Source organism: Zingiber officinale, chromosome 9B (genome assembly GCF_018446385.1).
Source record: "Zingiber officinale cultivar Zhangliang chromosome 9B, Zo_v1.1, whole genome shotgun sequence".
NCBI classification, from domain to species: Eukaryota; Viridiplantae; Streptophyta; class Magnoliopsida; order Zingiberales; family Zingiberaceae; genus Zingiber; species Zingiber officinale.
In genome coordinates this window covers 11,269,630-11,279,947 of record NC_056003.1, presented here as the reverse complement: position 1 = coordinate 11,279,947, position 10,318 = coordinate 11,269,630, and the positions used below count along the sequence as shown (strand labels likewise).

Genomic DNA, 10,318 nt, shown 5'->3' with positions numbered 1-10,318 from the left:
TATATAAAATTGTAAAAATAAAGTATTGATTAAAAAATAATAAATAAAATTGATTAAAAAATAAAACTAAATAAAAATTAAATAAAATTGAAAAAATATCCTATTGATAAAAAATAATTAATTAAATTAATTAAAAATAAAAACTACATAAAACTAAATAAATTAAAAATATATAAATATGAGATCTATTTTAAAATAAAATTAATTAAAATAAAATAAAATTAAATGAAAATTAAATAAAATTTAAAAAAATAAAAAGAAAAGGGTAAAGGAGTCATTTGAAATGGATATAGAGAGGGGAGAGGGAGGGGATGCTGTCGAGGGATAAAAGCAGCTCTCTTTATGGATAATTTATCATCCGATTTGAAGGGGAAAGGATATGAATAAATTTTTTATATCAGTTATAAATATGGAGATATATATATAGCTTTATTTTTTATTAAAAAATAAAAATTTTTAATCCACTTTTCATCTTAAAAAAAAAGATTTTTCAATACTTATTTTATTTTCTTTTTCATAAAAAATATTCACTCAACGAGTTGATAAGTATATTTAAATAATTTTTGTTTAAAAAATAAAATTGATAGAGAATAATAAGATGATGGATAAAATATGAATATATGAAAATAAGATGGATATAAAAATTAATATGAAAATTAAATATATCTATAGATATGAATATACATATAATAAATAAAGATTGGTACAAAATACCTACATCCTACCCATTGCTCCCTAGCATAGAAGCGCATGCGACGAAGCCACTGCTGTTCACTACCGACAGGGACAGCTAGAGGAGCAGACAAGCGAGAAGGCGGTGAGAACGCGCGCACCAGCTATTTTTCCCTTCCTTGCCGTCGAAGCAATAACTGTTCCAAGTTGTTGAATTCCCGAAGGAGATCGGTGTATATATATAGAGAGAGATTCCTTCTTCTTCTTCTGCGATTCGATCTGATCAAACATGTTCTTCGACAATTTCTTGGAGAAGAAGATGACGCAGAGCAGCAAGCAGGGCGAGGAGGTCATGCTGCGGGTTCACTTCCAGCAGCTGCAGCATGGTAATCAGTACTACGAGAGACCGGCGGAGTATTCCGTCTGCGAGGACAGCTCGCGCTTCACCAGGGGAGAGATTAGGAAGCATTACAAGCTGGAAGGAGAGCAGGACGGGGCGGGGGAGAAAAGGATACTGGCTGCAGGGGACGGGGCGACGATCGAGGTGGCCAAGCGCCGGCGCGGACGCCCTCCGGGATCCAAGAATAAGCCCAAACCGGCTGATTTTGCGGAGGATACGGCGCAGCCGCCTTCGGCGGCGGCGTCGTCCGGCATGGGGTGCCACGTGCTCGAGATCCCTAGCGGCGGGGACGTGGTTGACTCGCTGGAGCGCTTCGCGCGCCAGCGAGGCCTCGGGGTATGCGTGCTAGGAGCCTCCGGCGCCGTCTCGAACGTGGCGCTACTGCAGCCGCCGGATGCTACGGTGGCGTTCCGCGGCCGGTTCGAGATCCTGTCGATGTCCGCGACGGTCCTGCCACCGGCGATGGCGGCGCTGGGATCTACCAGGACGACGGTGTCGGTGTCCATGGCAGCACCAGGGGGGCATGTGATGGGCGGGACGGTGGCCGGGCCTCTGACTGCGGCGGGGACAGTGGTGGTCGTCACGGCGGGGTTCGCGAACCCGACATTCCACCAGCTGCCGGCAGAGGACGATGTCTCCGTGTCCGTCTCCGTTTCCGGAGGGAGCGATGAAGCGGAGGAGAACAAGCATCAAAGCAAACACCGGATGCCCATCTACAGCGGTCACGTGTCGCCGGACGTCGTTTGGCCGACTGCCTCCCGGCCGCCGCTGCCTCCGCCTTACTGACTTTAAATAAAAGAAATTTTCATTCTGCCCCAAAAAATTAGTTTATTTTCAAATTGCCCCTGTAATTTTAGAATAAAAAAAATATACCTTTTTAGAAATTTTCAATAATTATATGACGGATAAACTTGTCTCCCGGCACGCGTGGAAGACTTTCTGCAATGAGAATTCAAATTTCACGTGGAGTAATTTTAATGTCCGCGGAGTTCCAGTGGTAGGGATCCATCCGTTAGAAATGTGAATCGAAAGGCGGGAAGGTAGAACAAGACTCTATGATACATGAGATTTTCGTTTTATATTTGGAATCTCATGATTTTATATGATTAATTTATATTATTGTACATAGAAATAAATACCTGGGGAGATTCCCTTTCGCGTGTAGATGATTAACTTATTTTTGTACATATATATAAATAAATATACGGGGAGAGATTTCTTTTCATGTATAGGTGGGTAGAGGAAATAAATTTAGAGTTTGGATTTATACTGAACTAAATTTAACTCATGTGTAAGCATGACATACGAACGTCGAATGCCAGACCGATTGAGATAAACTAAATTTTGAAAATCAATTTTTACTCACTTAATGTTTGAAAAGTATTTCAACCATACATTAAAATTTTAATAAAATTAATTTTTGAAAATTTGGATCTTGCAAATTTTATTTTGAAAATTTTACTTTTGCAAAATTACTTTTATATGGTTGAAAAATATTTCAAGTTAAAACTTACTTTGAAAATTAAATTTTGAAATTTGAAACTTATACACTTTTTGAAAATTTTTTGCTTCAACCTGAAAATTTGCTTTTATAAATTTATGGTTGCAAAAACTATCTGTTGAAAATTAATCTGCAAACTTATTACTAAATTATCTTTCTAAAATTAACTATTTTTTATAACTTAGCTATTTTGAAAGGGTTAAGAGATAGTTTTTAAAGCAAATCTTTAATTATCTTACCTCTTGCAATTGTCCATATTCTTTATTGCAATTTTCTGTATTTATAATATGTTTGTATTTGATGAATACCAAAGGAGGAGGATTAGGTGGTTAAGTTAGCTAAAATAAATTGAAAATACAAACTAACTTAAAAACCTGTTAATGCTTGTTTTACTTGCATTTTACACTACCTTAACCAAAAGTTGTCATTCCATCAAAAAGGGGGAGATTGTTAGTGTGGTTAGCACTAACAGTCGAACCCAGGTTTTGATGAATGACAAAATAGGTTAAGTTAGTTTTGCTGTTGATCTAACACTCTGACCGAGTGTGCATGAGAAGTCCAGACAGGTTGACGGGCTGACCGGATGTCTAGCACGAAACCCAGCTAGGTCGACGGGCCGACCGGATAGCTGGCACGAAGTCCAAATGGGTCAACGAGCTAACCGGACGTTTGGCACGAAGTCCAGCTAAGTCAACGGGCTGACCGGATAGCTGGCACGAAGTCCAGATGGGTCGAAGGGCTGACCGGACATCTGGCAGGTAAGTGGAGGTAAGTCACTGGAGGAGAGTGGCTGTGAGGACGTGTTCCCGGGAAGGGAGCTTAGGTGCCGATCTGACTTAGAACCATCTCGGAACTCTAAGTCGAGATCTTGACTAGATTCCAGTGTCGGAGAGACGGAATCTAATTACTGTTTTCCTTATCTATAAAACTATGCTAACAATTTGTGTTGCAAGGTATAATTGCCAAGGACTAAAGTTTTTCTTGCAGGAAGGAGTATGCTGGAAACTTGGATTCGGGCGCCCGGGAGGTACCCAGGTGCCCGGAGGTCCGGGCGCTCGGGAGGTACCCGGGCACCCGGAGGCAAAGTTTATCCTCCTCGCGTCGTCGACACGTGGAGCCTCCTGGTTGGGTTGGCTACGTCATGGTCGAGGCGCCCTGAAGGTTCCAAGAGCCCCGAGTCTCCTATATAAGGAGGGTTAAAGGCGGAGCTCAAAAAATAACTCAGAATTCAAGATCCACTTCTCTGTGCTTCTGCGACGCTGCGAAAAGATCTCCGACTCAATGTTGTCTTTTATTTTTTATTCTATAGTCGATATTTTCTTTCTATCAGTTCTTGTACTTTAATCTTGTAATTCTATTTTCGAATTGATAGTGATTGGCCATCGAAAGTACCCTCGTGTGCGGGCCTTGGAGTAGGAGTCGCCAAAGGCTCCGAACCAAGTAAATCGTTGTGTTTTCGTTGGCTTGTCTTTTGTTTTTCCGTTGTGCTTACTCTTTACGAAAGTTTTCTGTTATCGATATTCACCCCCGCCTCTATCGAACGATCACGATCCAACAGTAAATGCCATTTACTCACAAAACAAGCATTAAAAGGGAAACATACTTTTTCAAAACTGCTTGGAAAAACACAAACAATGGAAACATGCTTTTCAAAACTACTTGGGGAAAACACAAACATTCACTTAACAATAATTCATGCTAAAACGCATAATTCAGAAATATGTACATGACATGTATTTTTTTTTAAACAGGTTTATCATGCAAAACATCAACTTAAAAGCATGCTAGTAATGTAATGAAAACAGGAATCTTGGCATATTATAGAGTTCATCAATGTTGCACTTTATAACTCAGGTTCTCAACCTTAGAAAAACTTCCACTAAGACAAACAACGAAGTTTGAAAACTTTGTATTATATAATTAGTGAAAATAATAATAAACTTGCTTGAGCCCGGCATTGTACTACTTTGCGTGCATCCTTAATCAGATTTGAGGTAGCTAATCCCGAACCTATTAAGGTACTACTAGATGATCTAGGGGCCTAGGGGCGAACTAGGAGTCCACCCATGAACCTTGTGTCCAGTACATGTCATTTTAAAGTAAAATAATTTCTTTTAAATATTGCTTTCTTGTACTTGCACTTATTTGTCATTTAAACAAACACCTTATGTGTAACGACCCGCCTTCTACTAACTAGGCTGTGAGGCCGATCGTTACATTATGCTGTACTAACTCATGTTGGGAAAACTGATCTGAGGAAAAGTTTTGCTGAACTAATGAATATGCTTCTGTTAATCGTTATACTATCTGAACTTAATGTTTAAACTACCCCTTGAATTGCTGTGGCTATGCTAGAAAGGGTGTTCTAGGTCTTTGCTGTCATCTGGAGCTGAACTAAAGTGTTTTCAGCTAGTACTAGGCCTCTGATCGATCCATGGATCGATCCAGCGTGCTACTGTGCACGGAGACTAATTTGAATCGATCGACTGATCGATCCCGGTAGGGCAATCGATCCAGTGATCGATTCAGGACCCTACTGTACGCGGGAACTAATGTCTGGATCGATCGGCTGATCGATCCAATATGTCCAATCGATCCAGTGATCAATTTGACGACGCGCTGTACGCGGGTTCAACTCGGATCGATCGGCTGATCGATCCACAAACCTTCTGTTCGCGACGAAACTCGACTGGATCGATCGACTGATCGATCCAGACGCATTCTGTTCGCGGGATAAGCTGTCCAATCGATCAGCTGATCGATCGAGAAGCCTCCAATCGATCGGCTGATCGATTAGGGTTTCTGATTTCATATCAGAACCTGATTTCAGCCCTGGTTCGAGCAAAAATCTCATATACCAACTCTAAACTAACTAAAATGCATTCTAACAACAATTAACTAGCATTCTAAACATGGCATGGTGCATATTTCACTAGTTCATGACTTTTAAGCAAGCTGAAATATGAAAACTAAAAGTAACAAGGTTCTAATAGTTAGACTTGCTAAATCCCTAAGATCTTCATTCCAAACTCCTTTTTCACACACACATCTTTGTTGCATTGTCCTCCAGCCTCCGCTAGTCCATCTTTCCTTTACCCTTATCTGCAGTATAAGGAAAAGAGTATCTGTAAGCTTGAGAGCTTAGTAAGAAACCATCTACCTCACTAAAACATGCATACGATGCAATTTATGTTTTTAAAGCATGCTATTTGAAATATATATATTGAACATGTAAAAGCATAGCATGACATACAAACAAACTAGTCATGGCAACAAGCGCTAACATATGCTATCATATAGTATCAATAGAAAACTAAACTGATACAAACAAAATGTACTGAGCTAATTCTAAACTAATGCTAAAGCTGTACTGAATTCACATAACTATTTGTGAAGTTTTGAAAACTATTTCATAAATAGATTAAAATAATAATCATGTTGCTGATGGGGGTCCGGCATCTGTACGTGCTATGCGCGCATCCCTAACTAGACCCGGGTTTGCAAGTCCCAAATTTAGTAAGGTTACTAGGTTATCTGAACTTAGGGACGACTGTGGGAGCCCAACCCAATGGATATCTAATCCAGTATAGTGTCACTGCTAAAATAAAATACTAATTATAGCTGAATTCTTCTTATATTGCTATTTCTAGGTTATCTGAACCTAGAGCTAGGTTATCTGAACCTAGAGGCGACTGTGGGAGCCCACCCATTGGACTGTAGTCCCATGTAAGCTATACTAAGGTTAAACATACTGAATGAATGCTTCTATCGCATTTAGCTAAGCTAGTAAAATGCTTAAGTTGCATTTTAACCGTGCTAATAATTTAATCGAACACTTGGTATGCGCTAATTCGCATCCTTTGTGCCGAAAATCTACATACTACTAAACTGAAGCATAAAATTCACACGGAAGCTACTTATACTGTAGGTGAGGGGTTTCTTACCTCCTGCACTAGTTTTCTTACGAATCTAGTCGCTAATTTTCCGGTGGAGATGATCTTCTCGATGATCTCCTTGCGTCTACGTGTTCTTCTTGCGGAAAGGAACGTCCTCGTGTCGGAGTCGTTGCGTGAAAGGTGCTCCTATGGCCTTTGGACGGAACCCTAGGTTCCTTGGACTTGGGCGCCGAGAGGGTGAGGGAGAGGGGTCGGCGGATGTGTGAGGGTTTGAGGGAAAAGTTTTCTCGTTTAAGAAAATAACAATTCCTCACTTAAATTCCCTATTTATATTAAGTGGGTAATTCAGCCCAACTCAAATATAAATATAATTGTTCCCCTTTCCTTTCAGCACGGCCCTGCTGGGTTCACTTGGTTACTAGAGTTCACCTTAAGTCATAGAACCCAATAGGTCTCGGGTTCAATTCCCGCTTAAGCTATTTTACAATTTTATTTATTTTTGCTACTTCTGCTATTCTAAAAATTCTGTAAAAATATCCTAAAATTCCAGAAAAATCATAGAATATTTCTAAAATAATTTCGAGAATTTTCGGGCGTTACATTATGTGCGCTTAATCCCCTCACACTTATAGGGAAGCACTTTAAGGCACATGAATACGCTTCTTAGCCCCAAAACTAAATGGGAAGCAATGCAAGATACTCTAAATATGCTCTTAGTCCCAAAACTTTAGAGGGCATCTTACATATCATATCATGCATCTTCTTTAACATGTAAAACAAAATATATCATAACATGTGTCTTCTTAATCAGGCATAAAAGATATCACAACATGCATCATCGAAGCAACTTATATTACAGGTGAGTAGTACTTACATCCTCTTGCTATTTCTTACTCTTACACCGTTAGGGTTTAGGGAGAACGACCTCTCTTGTATACCTTACTCTCCGGATAGCCCCTCACACGCGCACTACTTCCTTGGGAGAAACCCTCCTCTTAGATTCTCCCCTTGAAAAAAAAAACTTAGTGTAGGATCGAAAAGGATTTAGATATCTCCACAATTGCATGATATTGTCCACTTTGGGCCTGAGCCCTCATGGTTTTGCTCTTGGGCTCTACCCAAAAGGCCTCATGTCAATGGAGATATCTTTCTCTTATAAACCCATGATCTTTTCCATGTGTTTTCAATGTGGGACTATGTTTGCAACCTTGCAACCCCAACAATCCCCCCCCTCTCAAACAAAGAACCACAGGCTTCCCACGTCTGATCCTCGGCCCACCAGGACTTCCTGCCCCTCGATCCACCCGACCTACTAGGACTTCCTTGCCTAGCCGCAACTAGGACTTCCTGCCTTGTGTCTGGTCCTCTTGATCTGAACATAGGAGCCCCCACTTGCTTTGTTCAAGGTCAATATTGTACCCACATAGATCAATCAGACCATAGCTCTTGTGCACAGTCGGTGATTAAACCTTCTAGCAGTCTGAGCTCTAATACCAATTATAGGATCGAAAAGGATTTAGATATCTCCATAATTGCATGATATTGTCCACTTTGGGCCTGAACCCTCATGGTTTTTCTCTTGGACTCTACCCAAAAGGCCTCATGCCAATGGAGATATCTTTCTCTTATAAACTCATGATCTTTTCCATGTGTTTTCAATGTGGGACTATGTTTGCAACCTTACAACCCCAACACCTACAAAAAGGATGGGACAATGCGTCTGTGCATAGACTATCGAGAGCTGAATCGAGTCACAGTCAAGAAACAAAAAGAAAAAAAATCCCACCGCCGACCCCTCCCCCTTTTCCTCTCCCAAATCGTCGTTTTCCTTCCCCTCATCACCTCCATCACGTTCTACGGATATTGTCGTCGACCTTTGAGACCGACCAGGCGCCACCACATGCACACCACCCGCGGGCGAGCTCGTGGAGGGCATCACGACTAGGCGCGAAGGTCTCCAACCACCTACGAGCAGAGCATAGCGACTGGCCGAGGGCTTTTGGTCAGAGAAACCAAGAAGAGAAGGTAAGTACAATTTTATATGAAGGTATGAGATCCGTGTGGTGGAGATTAGGGATTTGGGTGAGTTGGATGTGCATATCGATGATGTTTGATTTGCGAACGAGCTGTGATTCGATGTTTCTGTGCTATCTTGGTTCCATCTTGTGTTTTTCTGATTTCTGTAAAAGATGTGGATGTTTTAATGGCAATCGATGTGGTACGGGTTCCCTCCTCATAAATCAAGTTTCTGAATCGGGTTTTTGGTGCTTTTGGCTGGTTCCGATGGTCTCTGTGCCTTCCGGTTGTTCGGCTGGGTTCCTTTAGGCTTTCGCGATTTCTAGTGATATAAGTTTAGATCAACAAAGACTCTATTTCCTTATTGTAACAGAATTTCTGGCCGGATTTGAATTGGTGATCGATTTGAATTGGTGCATTGATGTTTTCTTTCCTCTGTGATTCTTATGAATGTTTTCGAGGTTTGGAAAATGACCCTCGATAGCATAACTTTTAATTAGAATCAGTTGTGGCGTTCTTGTTTCCGATTTGCTGTGGAGTATGTAGGGATTTGCTTAATGGCGGTTTGCTCTGTTCTTGTGTTGGTTTTAGTTCGAGGATGTTCTGTTGTAGAAATTGGACTTGGAAGGATGATGTGCTTCCTCCTTAAGTTACTATTTTTCTTTCATTCCAGATTTCTCGGCAGATTAGAGAGTGTAATTGAATTTGACGGAGTTTTTCTTCAGGTTGGAGTTCGAAAGTTTTGGTCGGATGGTTAATGTTTTAAACTTTGTTCAAAGGGGATTTGTGTGTTCACTTGATATTGTTCGGTTTCGTTGGATCGCTGGTGGTGTGTGAGTTGATTTCCAAGATTGCAATGGTCCTTCTTTGTGGTTAGGATTTCGGATCAGGTTTTGGAATTTTGGATTCGGCTTTTGTTCTGAAGTTGTGATGCATTTGTGTTGCCGGCATTTCCATGAGCAGAATGTGTAGATCATAGTTCGATTCTTTTTCCCTCTTTGAGAGTATTCTTGCCTTTCATGGAGTTTTGTTGCAGATTTTTGAACAAGACTTTTTAGGTTAGGTTGTGATTGTTGTTTTTAGTCCTTCCTATCACACTGGGAATTTCAGAATTACCTGGATAAATTCTATGATGCCTTGGACCACTCGGCTACTATAAATTTCAGAGCTTAGGAGTTGTTATTCGACTTTGTGATATTGATCTTGTTATTTTGCAGTGTCTTCGGATTTGAACGGAATTGGCTAGGTACGTTTAGGATTTCATTGTTGTGAATGATTCTTGGCTATGATTTTTGAACTCTGATTTGATTGGAATATAGATCGTCTTCAATGTGTAGTTGTTTCTTGGCCTAAATTTAGAAGTTGTATAGATCTGATTTAAGGGATTTGTGAGGTATGTTTAAATGTAGTTGTTGCTCCCATCTTCCCTTAAGATGTAAATGATTACAGAAGTCAGTTTAGTTTCCTTGGTATATGCCTATTTTTCGTTGTGATGTTATTGTAGGACCGTTAGATTCGATAGAGGGGGGTGAATATCGATTCAAAAATATCGAGTATAAGCGCAGCGGAAAAGTAAATGAACACAGTTGTTTTTACTTCGTTCGGAGCCTGTGACGACTCCTACTCGAAGGCCCGTACTCCGTGAGTACTTTCGTTGGGCAATTCACTAGCAGTTCGAAATAATGATTACAAAAAATAGTACAATGAATGCTAATGAAAATGAAAAGCAAATACCGACAATAAAGACAAGAAAGGAGCGTAGTGTCGGAGCTTTGTTAGCGTCGCAGAAGTACAGAGCAGTGGAAGACTTTTCTTTTCGTTGGTGTTCTGAAG

The 10,318-nt window shown here is 40.5% G+C and overlaps 1 protein-coding gene and 1 long non-coding RNA gene across 2 annotated transcripts; both read left to right on the top strand.

Annotated features, from left to right (window-relative positions):
- Positions 1 to 728: 728 nt before the first annotated feature.
- On the top strand, positions 729 to 1,969 carry LOC122025485 (AT-hook motif nuclear-localized protein 17-like). The gene has a single exon (XM_042584298.1). It carries the CDS (start codon positions 962 to 964, stop codon positions 1,856 to 1,858), a length of 897 nt encoding a protein of 298 aa, XP_042440232.1. The 5' UTR covers positions 729 to 961; the 3' UTR covers positions 1,859 to 1,969.
- A 6,235-nt stretch (positions 1,970 to 8,204) lies between these two features.
- Positions 8,205 to 9,957, top strand: LOC122022308. Its single transcript, XR_006122932.1, has 2 exons — positions 8,205 to 8,494; positions 9,703 to 9,957. It is a non-coding gene; the product is annotated as an uncharacterized LOC122022308 (long non-coding RNA).
- Positions 9,958 to 10,318: the final 361 nt, after the last annotated feature.

Bases quoted from the DNA above. Each gene is read 5' to 3' on its own strand.
- LOC122025485 (XM_042584298.1), top strand. From the start codon at position 962: ATGTTCTTCGACAATTTCTTGGAGAAGAAGATGACGCAGAGCAGCAAG.